The 16,672-nt window shown below is 40.3% G+C and overlaps 1 protein-coding gene across 1 annotated transcript in view; it reads left to right on the forward strand.

The window, feature by feature from the left end:
• The first annotated feature begins 2,430 nt into the window (after nt 1-2,430).
• WWOX (WW domain containing oxidoreductase) overlaps nt 2,431-16,672 on the forward strand; it is a 609,400-nt gene continuing 595,158 nt past the window's right edge. Inside the window, exons 1-3 of the mRNA XM_087877071.1 lie at nt 2,431-2,638; nt 4,563-4,627; nt 7,152-7,209. Coding sequence (XP_087733197.1) covers nt 2,532-2,638; nt 4,563-4,627; nt 7,152-7,209 — 230 coding nt within the window. The 5' untranslated portion in view covers nt 2,431-2,531. The remainder of the gene's footprint in view (nt 2,639-4,562; nt 4,628-7,151; nt 7,210-16,672) is intronic.

Raw genomic sequence — 16,672 nt, forward strand, 5'->3', positions numbered from 1 at the left:
GCCCTCTGCTCAGGCAGGAAAGCCTGTACCATTTCAGATAAATAAAGAGAGTGACTGGCACCTCTCTCTTCCAAAGAATGAACCACTACACTGCATTTAGAATATTAATAGCTTTTCTAGTACTGTAAACCATGGCTCAGAAGTGATTTTCTAGTTTTGGGGACGATAAAATTAAGGGACGAAGAAAATGCCTTCAGACTTGCAAAAAACTCTATAACCGTCACCTTATAATACAGATAAATGGTGGGTGCTGCTTCTTGCCTGGACTATCTCGAAGGGCTGATAACGTGTGTGAACCCAAAACCTCACCCCACTCATTCCGACTGTTGACACCCCTATGGTAACTCAGCCAACAGCAGCCTGTCCACCCCAGTTGTGCCTGAATGCCTTGTGCAAACTCTACCAACTGGGATTGATTGATTGCACCAACCACAACTCCGTAGACCCTCCCGTCCTTTCTACCTGTATTTATTTATTTATTTATTTATTTATTTATTTATTTATTTATTCACTTATTTATTTATTTATTGCACCAATCACAACTCTATAGACCCTCCCGTCCTACCTGTATTTATTTATTTATTTATTTATTTGTTTATTTATTTATTTATTTATTTATTTATTTATTGCACCAATCACAACTCTATAGACCCTCCCATCCTTTCTACTTGTATTTATTTATTTATTTATTTATTTATTTATTTATTTATTGCACCAATCACAACTCCATAGACCCTCCCGTCCTACCTGTATTTATTTATTTATTTATTTATTTATTTATTTATTTATTCACTTATTTAATTATTTATTGCACCAATCACAACTCCATAGACCCTCCCGTCCTACCTGTATTTATTTATTTAATTATTTATTGCACCAATCACAACTCCATAGACCCTCCCGTCCTACCTGTATTTATTTATTTATTTATTTAATTATTTATTGCACCAATCACAACTCCATAGACCCTCCCGTCCTACCTGTATTTATTTATTTATTTATTTATTTATTTATTGCACCAATCACAACTCTATAGACCCTCCCGTCCTACCTGTATTTATTTGTTTGTTTGTTTGTTTATTTATTTATTTATTTATTGCACCAACGAGAACTCCGTAGACCCTCCCGTCCTACCTGTATTTATTTATTTATTCACTTATTTATTTATTTATTCACTTATTCACTTATTTATTTATTTATTCACTTATTTATTTATTTATTCGTTCATTCACTTATTTATTTATTTATTTCTTCCCTTATTTATTTATTTATTTCTTCACTTATTTATTTATTTATTCGTTCATTCACTTATTTATTTATTTATTTTATTTATTTATTGCGCCAATGAGAACTCCATAGACCCTCCCACCCTTTCTACCTGTATTTATTTATTTATTTATTTATTTATTTCTTCACTTATTTATTTATTTATTTCTTCACTTATTTATTTATTTATTCACTTATTTATTTATTCGTTCATTCACTTATTTATTTATTTATTTTATTTATTTATTTATTTATTGCACTAACGAGAACTCCATAGACCCTCCCGTCCTACCTGTATTTATTTATTTATTCACTTATTTATTTATTTATTCACTTATTCACTTATTTATTTATTTATTCACTTATTTATTTATTTATTCGTTCATTCACTTATTTATTTATTTATTTCTTCCCTTATTTATTTATTTATTTCTTCACTTATTTATTTATTTATTCGTTCATTCACTTATTTATTTTATTTATTTATTTATTTATTGCGCCAACGAGAACTCCATAGACCCTCCCACCCTTTCTACCTGTATTTATTTATTTATTTATTTATTTATTTATTTATTTATTTATTTCTTCACTTATTTATTTATTTATTTCTTCACCTATTTATTTATTTCTTCACTTATTTATTTATTCGTTCATTCACTTATTTATTTATTTATTTTATTTATTTATTTATTTATTGCGCCAACGAGAACTCCATAGACTCTCCCACCCTTTCTACCTGTATTTATTTATTTATTTATTTATTTATTTATTTATTTATTTATTTATTTATTTATTTATTTATTCACTTATTTATTTATTTATTTCTTCACTTATTTATTTCTTCACTTATTTATTTATTCGTTCATTCACTTATTTATTTACTTATTTATTTATTGCACCAACCACAACTCCGTAAGACCCTCCCGTCCCCGCCCTTCCCACCCGCCCTGCCTGATTCCCTCGCCCGGCCGCTCACCTGCGCGCGAGAGCCGAGCGCGCGCGAGGCGGCGGCAGCAGCAGCAGCAACAGCTGCGACGCTTCTCTCTCCCCCCCTCCCCCCCCTTCCCAATCAGCTGTCTTGGCTCCCACGTGCGTTTGGCAAGCCGGAGACTCCATTTCCCAGCGAGCCTCGCGGCCTCCCGGTCCTGGGATTGGCGGGGGCTGGGCGGAAAGGGGCGTCTCTTCCGGACGGTGGGAAGGGGCTGCGCCTGTCCGCTGAGCGAGGCGGGAGCGCAGGTGGCTTTTCAAGGAGCGCAGCGCAGGGCATGGCGGCGTTGAAGTTTGCCGGGCTGGACGACACGGACAGCGAGGAGGAGCTGCCGCCCGGCTGGGAAGAGCGCACCACCAAGGACGGCTGGGTCTACTACGCCAAGTGAGCCCCTCAGCATCCCTTTCCTTTGAGGGGGAGGGATGGAGTGGCGGGGGAGGGGGCTGCAAAGGGGGCTCCCTGTGGGGGGAGGAGGAGGAGGGGGGGAGAGCTGGGAAAAAGGGGGCTGTTGCATGGCTCTAGGGGTGCAGGAAGCCAAAGTTGGGGGGGGGGCTGCACGAAGCCCACCTTTTTTGGGGGAGGGGGCTTGCAGGTGGGCTAAGGGAGGACGCGCAGGAGATGCTGCAGAGTTGCAGGTTGACAAGTCCCCATTTGCCAGGTGTTTGCTGTGGGTGGAGTTTGTGGGAGGCTGGGCTGGTGGAAATTATTTTTATCCTGACTTTGTTATTGTTTTTTTTCTTTTCTTTTCTTCTTCTTCTTAAGGTGGCAAGCTTGCTTAAGAGTCTTCCTTCCTCCTATTTTCCCCCCACAATAACTGCCCTGGGAGGTTGTTTGTTACTGGGGGAAAAACAGGAGGAAGGAAGACTCTTAAGTACCCTTGCCACCTTAAAAACAAAACAAAACACACTAGGGACAATGAAAAAAAAAACACATAAGGGACAATGAAGAAAATGAAACGGTAAAAGAGATATGGGCGGGAAGATACAAAGCGGAAAGAAGACCACAAAGAAACACTGTTTAAAAAAAAGAGGAGATATTTATATGTTGTTTGTTATGCGATTGTGATACTGTGTCATAATAAAATATTTTTTAAAAAACCCAATAACAAAGTCAGGATAAAAATAATTTACACAGCCCAATAGTAATTTACAAAGCTTACAGCCTGAGACAGAGGGATGGCCCAATGTCACCTCGTCGGCTTTCATGCCTAAGGTGGGGCTAGAACTCACGATCTCCTGGTGATTGGCTCGAAGTCACCCAGCTGGCTTTTTTTTGCCTAAAATGGGGCTAGAACTCACTGTCTCCTGGTGTTTGACCTAAAGTCACCCAACTAGCTTTGGTGACTTTAGTTTTGGTCGCCATGATGTAAAAAAGATGTGGAGACTCTAGAAAGAGTGCAGAGAAGAGCAACAAACATGATTAGGGGACTGGAGGCTAAAACGTATGAACGGTTGAAGGAACTGGATATGTCTATTTTAATGAAAAGAAGGACAAGGGGAGACATGATAACAGTCTTCCAATATCTCAGGGGCTGCCACAAAGAAGAGGGAGTCAAGCTATTCTCCAAAGCACCTGAGGGCAGGACAAGAAGCAACGGGTGGAAACTAATCAAGGAGAGAAGCAACCTAGTACTAAGGAGAAATTTCCTGACAGAACAATTAATCAGTGGAACAATTTTCCTCCAGAAGTTGTGAATGCTCCAACACTGGAAGTTTTTAAGAAGAGATTAGATAACTATTTGTCTGAAGTGCTCTAGGGGTTTCCTGCCTAAGCAGGGGGTTGGACTAGACGACCTCTAAGATCCCTTTTTAACACCTTAAAATTTATATGTCCCAAACGCCTATGCAGCAAGTGAATGCATACATCATGTGGCTTCATGTTATCGTGAACTGAGTTAGTATTAGCCATGATTAATGGATCATCTTTCAGAACAAACAAATCGTTCTCTAACTTTGCAGTAACACTTGTACCATCCTTTTCTTTCAGACATTTATCTCCCCTAAATGTTACTACAAACCCAGCTTTTAATAATGTGTTCACAGATAGCAAGTTAAATCGTAGTTTAGGTACATACAACATAGGTAAATGCTCCTTTATACATGAACAATATGCAATGCCTTCTCCAGATGCTTTCATTTTCCATCCATTTGCTAATGATACATGTTGTTTACTCTTAATCATGTTAACAAATGAAACAAGGTTTTCATTTTTTAACAACACTGTTATTCTATTCTATACACACAGAGACAAATCCTTCATTGTGAAAAAGCTTTTTTTTAAAAAAAGATATGTTTTCCGATTCTTTTAGTCATTTGGAAGAGAGAACTCAATGGGATCATCCAAAATCTGGGAAACGGAAAAGAGTTGCTGGAGGTTTGTATTCAGACTTTGCTTGTTAAATTTATTTTATTTTTAATCTTTCTGAGCCACCCATCTTCCTTGGAAAGGGATTCCAGAAAGGGGGGTGGGGGGAATCTTCATGCAAAAGTTTCTACTAATCCTTGTATGACCAAGAACAAGTTGTTTGATTTATTTTAATATTGTGTTGCTGCATAAGCGCTTCAGAATTGCTCTTTATGCATTTTAGCTTTTAAATATCTACTATCCAGAATTAGAGCGGACTAAAATTGTTTAAAATTGATTTTGGATCTTCCAGTGTTGTTGCCTTTAGAAGAACTGAGTCTTGAGCTACACACATGCAGAAGACTAGTATGATTTTTAGAATTTGGGGCTGGCATCTGACATGTTACCATCAGTGATACTTTTCTCCCCAGAATCTTTAAAAAAATAACTAAAAAGCAATCACCGCTAAAAAAAACCCTGCCAGAAATAAATACAGATTTTTTTTTTAATCTAGAAAATTTAAAAATTTAAAACACTTTTTAAAATATTTTTAATTGTTTGTTATTGTTTTTAATCATGGGGCCAAATTTATATATATCTTTTAATTGTATTTTAATGTTTGTAGTTTATGCTTTTACTTGGCTGTTCACCGCCCTGAGTCCTCAGGGAAAAGGGCTGTATACAAATTTATAAATAAATAAATAAATAAATAAATAAATAAATAAATAAATAAATAAATAAATAAATAAATAAATAAATAAATAAATAAATAGCCACCTACTCACTCACCGTTATTCTAATCCAGTGATGGCGAACCTTTTAGGCACTGAGTGCCCAAACGGCGCGGGTGCATGCCCAAACCGAAAGGTGCTTGCTTTACAAATGTGCGCATGTGCGAACATGCGTGTGCATGAATGTGCACATGCATGAACATGCGTGCAGGCGCAGCAGATACGCAAAGACCAGCTGGCTGGCAGGAGGTGGGGCATTCCAACACTGGCAGTGCAGCAAGAGGTAAGATCTTTTTCTTTTGTGAGCTTCTGTTTCGTTGTTTGCAGGGAAACAGAAGCTCACGAAAGAAATGCCACGGAGATCTGACCTGGGCATGCCATAGGTTTGCCATCACGGTTCTAATCCAATAAAACACAATATTATGCTTGCCTGCATCACTTGATCTGGAATAAGTCCCATGGTGTAGAATGTGAATTTATTCTGAATGGAATGAGGATAAATGGGGCTTGCAGAAGTCCTCTAACAAATCCACCAGCAATATTTCCATATTTTACATTCAGATGTCCCTCCTTCCCTCTCTGCTCAGAATAATCATTTCTGAGATCTCATGGAAATAGACAGTCCTGGAGTGGAAGGTGCTGGCTGAAGGAAGAGACCTCCAACCAGCATTGGCCTGATTTGGTAGAGCACGAGTCGGCAACCTTAAACACTCAAAGAGCCACAAAGGTCCTAACCAGAAGCCCCCCATTCAATTCTGGAGCTGACTGGAAGTCTGGTTCCTCCACCATAGAGTCTCCTCCTAGCATGGCATCCTTTTTCCTCTACCTGTCCTAACTGAAAGCCCTATCGATTGTGGAGCCGACTGGCAACAGGGAGCCGCAGCAGAGGGGTGAAAGAGCCACATGCGGCTCCAGAGCCGCAGGTTGCTGATCCCTGCGGTAGAGCATCCAAATAGAAACTATTTAGAATCCAGCATTTTATTTTATTTTATTTTATTTTGCATATTTTTTTTTTCATTTTATAACATAAAAAAGTTCCCGTTTTAGTTAAACAGTGTGTTGTCTGGGTACAAATAGTTTTAGGAAATAATCATCAAAGTGTTTACAACAATGTTCGTTACATTGATATCATAATGATCATAGAATCCAGCATTTTTCCAGAGGTTGGAAAACCTGAAGCTAAAAGATGTCGTTTTTCTATAGCATCCACCTCTCCTCCTAGAGCGGCCATAGAAACATGGTCCTCTTGTGTGATTTGATGTATTCAGGCACTGCAGATTACTCACTTTGACTTAGAAACCTTGTGCAGGTGGCTTGTTTTTGTGTGTACCCCAGAACAAAATATCAGTTACATTGTTACAGCAGGAACAGTTATATTGTTAGCCAGTGGAAACATTTCTTGTTTTTGTTGGTTCTCCAATACCCTGTGTTTTTTGTTTTGTTTTTTACCCTACTCTATTCCAAACAAAAGGGACGTGGTGGCTCAGTGGCTCAGACGCTGAGCTTGTTGATTGAAAGGTCGGCAGTTCAGCGGTTCGAATCCCTAGTGTTTCATAAAGGGGTGAGCTCCTGTTACTTGTCCCAGCTTTTGCTAACCTAGCAGTTCAAAAGCACATAAAAAACATCTTCGGACAGTGCTGGCTCTTTGGCTTAGAAACGGAGATGAGCACCGCCCCCTAGAGTTGGGAACAACGAACACATATGTGTGAAGGGAACCTTTACTTTTACCTTATATCAAACAACAAAGAAATTTAGTTCTACTCCTCCAACTGATGAAAGATTTAAACTGCAGCACTGAATGCATCTTCTATTTCTCCTTCTAGACTTACCGTATGGATGGGAACAGGAGACAGACGAAAACGGACAAGTCTATTTTGTGGAGTAAGTTGGAAATTTTTTTTGCATGGTTTTGAGGGATTGAGAGGCAGTGGGTTAAGGGCCTTAGCCCAGGACAGGGACCTCCAAATTTGGCAACTTTAAGACTTGTGGACTTCAACTCCCAGAATTCCTCAGCCAGCCAAGTCTTAAAGTTGGCAAATTTGGAAAACTAGGATGAGGGAGACCTAAATTATCTTGTTATGGAATGTACTGGAGAGAATTGGGCCTGTCCTTCTCTTTCAATTCTATCTTGTTCATTGGATGGTTGTGGGGAAAATGGCATAAAAGAACATTCTCTCAGGCAGGAGAGGCTGACTCTGGTTATGTTTTGTGTTTAATTGAGTTTTCAATATGGTTTTAGTGGGGTTGGATTTTTGCTATATGAATGAACTGGACAATGTACAAATGGAATAAATAAGCAAGTTTGTTGCTTGCTGTAGTCAAAGGAAGTGACTACTTTTATGCAGGGTCTGCATAAAAATAAGTGTGTTTTAGAAAATGACAGTCTTGGATTTAAATAGGTTTCCCTGCATATAGAAAAAGCAGGATGAAAGTGTGTGTGTGTGTGTGTTTTTTTGTCTGCTATGCACTTGTAATATCACAGTTATCAGAGACTGTAGTCTAGGGAGCTTGTAAGATTGCCTGTTATGTTGTTTTTTATTTCTTTTTCAAATAGATAGAAATAGAATAACAGAGTTGGAAGGGACCCTGGAGGTTGTCTAGTCCAACCCTCTACTTAGTCAGGAAACCCTAGAGCATTTCAGACAAATAGTTATCTAATCTCTTCTTAAAGACTTCCAGTGTTGGAGCATTCACAGCTTCTGGAGGCAAGTTGTTCCACTGATTAATTGTTCTAACTGTCAGGAAATTTCTCCTTAGTTCTAAGTTGCTTCTCTCCTTGATTAGTTTCCACCCATTGCTTCTTGTCCTGCCCTCAGGTGCTTTGGAGAATAGCTTGACTCCCTCTTCTTTGTGGCAGCCCCTGAGATATTGGGACACTGCTATCATATCTCCCCTAGTCCTTCTTTTCATTAAACTAGACATACCCAGTTCCTGCAACCGTTCTTCATATGTTTTAGCCTCCAGTCCCCTAAGTCCCCTTTTTCTGCACATGAACTTTGCTTTAACTTTTGTATGTATTTCTTTTGGCATTGTTTGGTTATATTGCAAAGCAATGGGTTTATTCAAAATTAAAAATCTGCCATGAAGTGCTACAGGCTCCTTGGAGAAAGAGCAACGTAGTAATAAACACACACACACATATATATATATTTGGAAACTTATAACTTTTGGTTCAAGTCAGACATTTAGAGAGTTCAGGGCTAAGTTACAGAACAGATATTTTTGCAGAAATACTTATCCTATTGTTTTCATTTGGCAAGCCACAGGAAGTCCTTGGGCCAGTTACCATGAGAGCTATTGCCAGAGTAGACTTTGATAGTTTGATAGACTAACTTAGTGTAAAGTGATTTCAAATATTTCTATGCCATTAAATCCTTCCTGCTTTGCAAAACTCGGAGGTTGCATGGAAGCTAGGAATTTGACATAGCTTTCAATTGATTAGGAGCTACTTATTCATTTAAGAAAAGAACCGAGGTGGCACAGTGGTTAGAGTGCAGTACTGCAGCTACTTCAGCTGACTGCTAGTTCAGCAGATCAGTGGATCAAATCTCACTGGCTCAAGGTTGACTCAGCCTTCCATCCTTCTGAGGTGGGTAAAATGAGGACCCAGATTGTTTGGGGCAGTATGCTATTTAGTATACTGTCTTTGGTGTAAACCGCCCAGAGTCCTCAGAGAGTGGGCGGCATAGAAATATGAATAATAAAAAAAATAAAATAAAAAATATTATCATAGATTTAAGAACTAGATAGAGTTAAGAATTCACTTGGGGTGATTTAATCAGTAGGGAAATAGAAGTTTTTAGGTTTTCTCCCCATCTGCTAAGAGCAATAAAGGAAACCCTCAAGAGAAATCATTTCTTTATTTTTAAAAAATATTTTAAATTGTCCCAAATTATATACTGCTTTTTAAAATTCATACTTCATGTTTTCAGAAGTTACTTTTAAAACCTATTATTGCCTTAAAGTGTTTTTAACAGCGAATAACTGCCCCCCAGTAAAAAAAAAAAAAAACCCTTCCAAATAAGTTTGTATTGTGATAGTGTAGAGAATGAGATAACCATAATGAAGGAATGTATGGGCTGTTAAAAAGCAAAGGTAAAGGTTCCCCTCGCACATACGTGTTAGTCGTTCCCGACTCTAGGGGGCGGTGCTCATCTCTGTTTCAAATCCGAAGAGCCAGCGCTGTCCGAAGACGTCTCTGTGGTCATGTGGCCGGCATGACTCAACGCCAAAGGCGCACGGAACGCTGTTACCTTCCCACCAAAGGTGGTCCCTATTTTGCTACTTGCATTTTTTATGTGCTTTTGAGCTGCTAGGTTGGCAGAAGCTGGGACAAGTAACGGGAACTCACCCCGTTACGCGGCACTAGGGATTCGAACCGCCAAACCGGCGACTTTTCTGATCGACAAGCTCAGTGTCTTAGCCACTGAGTCACCGCGTCCCCTTTTAATGGGCTGTTAAAGGAAGAGAAATAATTTATCCTAAGAAAGAGAAAGTCTGGAACCCCCCCCTCAAAATATTGTATTGATTCTCTCTTTGGCGTAAGAAGGAATCAAGAAAAATGAGCAAGCTTTCACAGGCATGTTATCCTACCCTACAACAATCAAGTAGCATTCCTATAATTATTGTGTTACCGGTTTCGTGACTGGATCTACCTTGAAAACTGACAGCTCAACAATCTTTACGATTAAAGTAGCGTTTTCAATGCAAATGTAGGATTGCCCAAGCTTTAACAAGCTGCTTTCATTTATTAGAGTTTCTTCAGGTGCTCAGCATTGTTCTTCCAGTCTCAAAGGTGCTTTTTTTCAAAGGCAACTGGACTTTCTGGTTTTTCTTTGAAGAAGTTTTGCTTCTCATCCAAGAAACTTCTTCAGTTCCAATTCGCATTTGTTAAAGTGAATTTCTGCCGTTGTTAAAATAGTAACATGGTTGTTAAGTGAATCTGGCTTCCCCATTGACTTTGTTTGTCCGAAGATTGCAGAAGAACATCACTTGACCCCGGGACACAGCAACTGTCATAAATGTGAGTGAGTTGTCAAGCATCTGAATGTGAATCACGTAACTATGGGGATGCATATGGGGGTGGAAAAGTCACTTTTTCCAGTGTCGTCATAACTTTGAATAGTCACTAAGTGAACTGTTGTAAGCTGAGAATGTCAGGGTTCCAAAGGATGCCCTAATTAAATCATGAGTCTTGAGCCAAGCTTCAAAAGAAATATAGGTATTTATTAGGAGCTTCATGTCGGCACGTTCCCAAGTGAAGCCAGCTCTGACCCTATGTATTTATGCTCCAATTATGACCCTGTTTCCCCCCTCCCCCCAGGTATGTCATCAATCACATTCGCCAACGGAGCAATTTTGCGGGTTGTATCCCTTCGACTGCTGCAGGGATACAGCCTTGAGGGAGATAAGCATGGAACGTGCATCTGTTTTTTGCAGCTGTGCAGTTTCGCCAGTTTTCCATCCCCCCGGCCTAAAAAAACAGATTGTTCGAGTGAGACTTAAGGCCCATATTGTTGATTTAGAATGAAAATAAGTCAGCAGAGGGAGAGGAAAAATGGCTTAGAATAAGTTACAATAGTAGATGTTAAGTATTAGGAAGACATTCTGTTACCACGTTTGTTAATAGAACAGATCATGTTTACCATGTCTGTTAATATGACAGATCAGTGGTTCGAATCCCTAGTGCTGCGTAACAGTGTCCCATGCGCTTTTGGCGTTGAGTCATGCTGGCCACATGACCACGGAGACGTTTTCGGACAGCGCTGGCTCTTCGGCTTTGAAACGGAGATGAGCACCGCCCCCTAGAGTCAGGAACGACTAGCACATATGTGTGAGGGGAACCTTTACCTTTATGTATATAATTTAAATAACAACATAAGAATGTAAACTAATTTTCCCCCCAAAGAAATGTTAACTGTGATCTTTTTGAAGTGTAACAGAACGACAAGTAACAAATCCTCTTAAAAGTATCTGCGTTTACTTGCTATTAAAAGTAACAACAAGGAAAAGATATGTAACACTATTAGGTTGTCTGTTGTTGATTAAATCCGGTGCTGATACATTCTGTTAAGTAGAAGTAAGTGTGCAGTCCCTTTTTTTTTTTTTGCATATTTCCTTGTGCCTTTACAACAGACATTGGGTTTGCCAGTGTATGCTGAAATTATTAATTACTTTCTTCTGCCTTGCTGTGAAGAAGGATTAAGAAGTTGCATTGCAAGGCAAAACAATAAAACTCATGAAATCCAGGACAAGCCTTTAAAAATATTAAAAGTGATGAAGCACCGGTTTCAAAGACTAAGCAAAAAATAAACGCGTCTTGGTCCTTTTTTTAGAAAAAGAATCTGGAAGGTGGAATGCGAACCGTTCTTTTAAAGGAGGTCATCCTACAGCTTAGAAGTGACACAAAAGAAGTCCTTTTTCCTTAGGATTGTGGGAAAGGGCCTTTGGAAATGGAGAGATTCTAGAACGGACAGCCAGATTTTTCCCATTTTCCTATTGGACAAAAGCAGGCCAAAACCTTAAATAATCTATATCCGTGATGGCGAACCTATGGCACGTGGAACCATATCGGTGGCCATGCAAGCGTTGCCGTAGCTCAGCTGCAGTGTGCATGCGTGCACCGATCAGCTGATTTTCAGGCCTTCTGGGTCCACAGAAGTTGGCAAACAGGCTGTTTCTGACCTCTGGAGGGCCTCCAGGAGGGAGGGTTGCCCTCCCCAAGCTCCAAGAAAGCCTCTGGAGCCTGGGGAGGGCGAAAAACGGGCCTACTGGGCCCACAGTGCCATCACGTGCCAAAAGCGGGGCATGGCGCATTGAATTATGGGTGTGGGCACGTGTGTGACCCCCCGCTTCCCCGCGCTTTTGGCTTGCAACGGCAAAAAGGTTAGCCATCACTGATCTCTATTATAGCAATAGAAGAGAATATTTGTAGCTCAGGATTGAATTGTGGGAGTGCTTGGTACTCTGAGCTTGGCTTTTTTCTTGCAAATGTTTCATTAACCAGTTAAGTAACATTCATGTACTGATGATGTTACCTAGTTGGGCAACGAAATGCCCAAGGAACCCACAATGTATATTATGTTTTAAGGTCTCTGAGGCTGCCAAGCCCATAGAGCACCACCGACCCCTCATTTCAACCCGGAGCATCAAACATTCTCCTTTATTGGTTTAGATCAGTGTTTCTCAACTTTGGTAGCTTGAAGATGGGTGGACTTCGACTCCCAGAATCCCCCAGCCAGCAGCGCTGGCTGGGGGATACTGGGAGTCGAAGTCCACCCATCTTCAAGCTTCCAAGGTTGAGAAACACTGGTTTAGACTATCCTTTTCACATATTTTTTTTAAAGGAATTTACTCATATACTCTACATATAGTGGCACAGTGGTTAGAATGCCATGGTTAGAATGCAGTATTGCAGGCTAACTGTGCCCACTGCCAGGAGTTCGATCCTGATGGGGCTCAACGTTGACTCAGCTTTCCATCCTTCCGAGGTCGGTAAAATGAGGACCCAGATTGGTTGGGGGCAGTAGACCGCTTAGAGAGCATTGTTAAAGCACTGTGAAGCAGTACATAAGTCCAAAGTGCTATTTATTTATTTATTTTATTTTTATTTATTTATTTATTTATTTTTATATGCCGCCCTTCTCCGGAGACTCAGGGTGGCTTACAATGCGTTAAGCAATAGCCTTAATACTTTTGTATATTTTATACAAGTCATCTTATTGTCCCCATATTTTACCCATCTTAGAAAGGATGGAAGGCTGAGTTGACCTTGAGCCTGGTGAGAATTGAACTAACAGTAATTGCAGGCAGCTGGATGTTAAATGCTGCCTTAGTAGGAGGCATTAGCCTCCTATGCCACTCAGGCTCCTTATTGCTGTACGATCTAACCCTACACCCTCACAAAGCCACATTTGAATTTATCCAAATGAGAAGCTTTTGCGTAACAATATTAAAGCCAACTTGTTAAACAGCTTTAAGAAATTGAGACAGAATTTAGAAACATTTTCACACACTCTGAGAGGTTTCTCGGCATAGGAGCTGTGTAGCAAAAGGAAGACTTGTGTTCATGTAAGTAGTTTCTCTGTTCCTTCGATTTAACTAAGGTTGGATATCCTAAAGTGACAATTGGATTTTTAGATCATGCAAAGAGGCGTGTGATTAGGTTTAGGTTAGGTTTAGGTTTATTAAATTTGTATACTGCCCTTCTCCCGAAGGACTCAGGGCGGTGAACAGCCAAAATTAAAATACATACAGTATAAAAATTAAAATAAATTAAAACAGAATTAGATCAGTTTGGCTTCCCCAAATTTTAAAACCCTTTACCCATAAAATAGCCCATTAAAATTTTAAGCCAGTCCGGCTTGCTGAAATAAGAAGGTCTGAATGAAGTTTCTTTTTTAGTTTCTCCTTCCAGGAGCCTAACTGTATTTTTAATCATTTTTCTCTCAGCTTTGGAAGCCATATTAGGCCAGAAGCTTCCATGCTGCCACCTTCTCGTCTGTTGGAAAGTAGGAGGGGGGATTTAGTAGAGGGATTGCCTTTAGACATAATAGCACTCTTCCTGTCGGTCAAGGTGAGGGCGATCCTGCATCTGGAGAAGGAGGGGTCAGAGTGAGGTCTCAAGATGGGACGGTGGTTGATGGGAGCATGTGATTGACTGAGGAGTGAGGGGATGGTTTTGGGGGTTTTGACTTACTGAGGGAAAACCCGGATCTCTCAGATTCGGGTTTTCCCAGATGTGCCAGTTTACCTATTTTGGCAAATAGAACTTTGAAAAATGCTTGCTTCAAAGTTTTTACTTGGAATTGGGGGATTTTCTGGAATGCTGACATTTTGCTTACTTGTATTTATACCAAGACCGCTTCTGAAAAATTGCAGGAAGGCTGTCACTGACGTAGTTCTCATCGATAGCTGATCTTTTCCTAACAGATAGAACAATTAATTTAGTGGACTGGCTTGCCTCCAGAAGTCATGGGTGCTGCAACAGTTTTAAAGAAGAGATTGGACAGCCATTTGTCTGAAATGGTAAAGGGCAGTGATGGCTAACCTTTTTGCTGTCACGTGCCAAAAGTGGGGGGGGGGAGCACAGTATGTGTCTCTGTGTGTGATAGCGCATGTGTGTGCCCACACCCATAATTCAATGTGCCCCGCCCCCCGCGGGGCTCCTCTCAATTTTGGCATGTGATGGCCCGGTGGGCCCGGTAGGCCCGTTTTTCACCCTTCCAGGCTCCAGAGGCTTTCTTGAAGCCTGGGGAGGGTGAAAACGGCCTTCCCCACTCCCCCGGAGGCCCTCTGGAGGCTGGAAACAGCCCGTTTCCCAACTTCCAGTGGGACTGGAAGGCCTGTTTTTCGTCCACCTCAGTTCCAGAGGCTTTCTAGGAGGCTTTCGGGCCTTCCCCACCCTCCGGGGGGCCCGAAATAGCCCATTTCCCAATTTCCAGTGGACCCAGAATGCCCATTTTTCACTTCCCCCAGGCTCCAGAGCCTTTCCAGGAGCCTGGGGAGGGCAAAAATGGCCTTTCCCACCCCTCTGGAGGCCCTCCGGAGGCCAGAAACGGACCATTTTCTGACTTCTGGTGACTGCAGAAGACCCAAAAATCAGCCAACACGCCAGAGCTGAGCTAGGGCAACGCTTACGTGCCCACAGATATGTCTTCACATGCCAACTGTGGCACACGTGTCATAGGTTCACCATTATGGGTATAATGTTTCCTGCTGGAGCAGGGGGTTGGAGTAGAAGACCTCTGAGGTTCCTTCCGGTTCTGTTACTCTATCTTTACTGAAGCAGAATCAGTAGAATCAAAGACTCTCATCATTTAATTTTGCACTACTTCTCTGAATTATGAAACTTCCCTTTATTGATTAGCCCTTGGGCCATATCAAAGTGCAGAGTTCCAGGCACAAATTATTACTAAAATCGGATAAAAAACAATTTAAAATGGAATTGGAATAAAATACGATTTAAAATGAAATTGGAATAAAATAAAGTTTAAAATGAAATTGGAATAAAATACAATAATTTAATATATAGATAAATTATTAGTTTGATTTTTTTTATTAATTTGATTTTTACATGCCGTCCTTCTCCGGAGACTCAGGGCGGCTTACAATACATTAAGCAATAGCCTTCATACTTTTGTATATGCCTGCTTAGTAGGGCTTTTTGCCCCCCCCCCCAAGCGGTGTTCTATTTTATACAAAGTCAGCTTATTGCCCCCACAAACCGGGTCCTCATTTTACGTACCTCGGAAGGATGGAAGGCTGAGTCAACCTTGAGCCTAGTGAGAATTGAACTCGCAGTAATTGCAGGCAGCTGGCAGCTAAATACTACTTTAACAGTAGTTTAGTCCACTGCGCCACCAGGCTCTTAAATAAAATTATATTTCGGTATCACCCCTACAATCTATCCCAATTAGTCCCACATATGCCGATCTCAACCGAATCATTTTGCTTAAGTCCTGTGATGTGTTAAATGTTGTTTTCAGATTCTGGCCGCACATGAGGTAAGTTGTTTTGATATCCCAATAGGTCCTTCATTTGGAATTTAGACCAAGGTACCTGTCTGTCACTCTCTTATAAAGGCAACAATCAAATAGGATGTGAGCCAGGTCTTCTACCTCTGCCACTCTGCAAATGCAGAGATGTCCATTGTAGGGTATAGAATGGTATGAAACTTTAAAAAACCTGATTGAGCTGATATTTTCAGTTTGATGGAAATGGCTCTCTTGATTGCTTCAAGGTTGAGTTTCCGTTTTGATTTAATGTATAGGTATGTAGCTGTGCTTGTAATAAAAACAATTGCTACCAACCTGCCTTCCATTGAGGACCTGTATACTGCACGAGTCAAAAAAAGAGGGCTGTGAAAATATTGACAGACCCCTCACATCCTGGACATAAATTGTTTCAACTCCTACTCTCAAAACGACGCTATAGAGCACTGCACACTAGAACAACTCAACACAAGGACAGTTTTTTCCCAAATGCCATCACTCTGCTAAACAAATAATTCCCTCAACACGGTCAAACTATTCACTAAATCTGCACTACTATTACTATTAATTTTCTCATCGTTCCTACCACCCATCACCTCCCACTTATGACTGCATGACTGTAACTTGTTGCTTGTATCCTTACGATTTATATTGTTTCCTAGTATTATTTGTACCCTATGACTATCATTAAATGTTGTACCTTATGATTCTTGACGAATGTATCTTTTCTTTTTATGTACATTGAGAGCATATGCCCCAAAGACAAATTCTTTTTGTGTCCAATCTCACCTGGCCAATAAAGAATTCTGTCTTCTATCTATCTATCTATCTAAAATGAGATATTGACATCG

Source organism: Pantherophis guttatus, chromosome 11, assembly GCF_059756535.1.
Source record: "Pantherophis guttatus breed Tessera chromosome 11, ASM5975653v1, whole genome shotgun sequence".
Lineage (NCBI taxonomy): Eukaryota > Metazoa > Chordata > Lepidosauria > Squamata > Colubridae > Pantherophis > Pantherophis guttatus.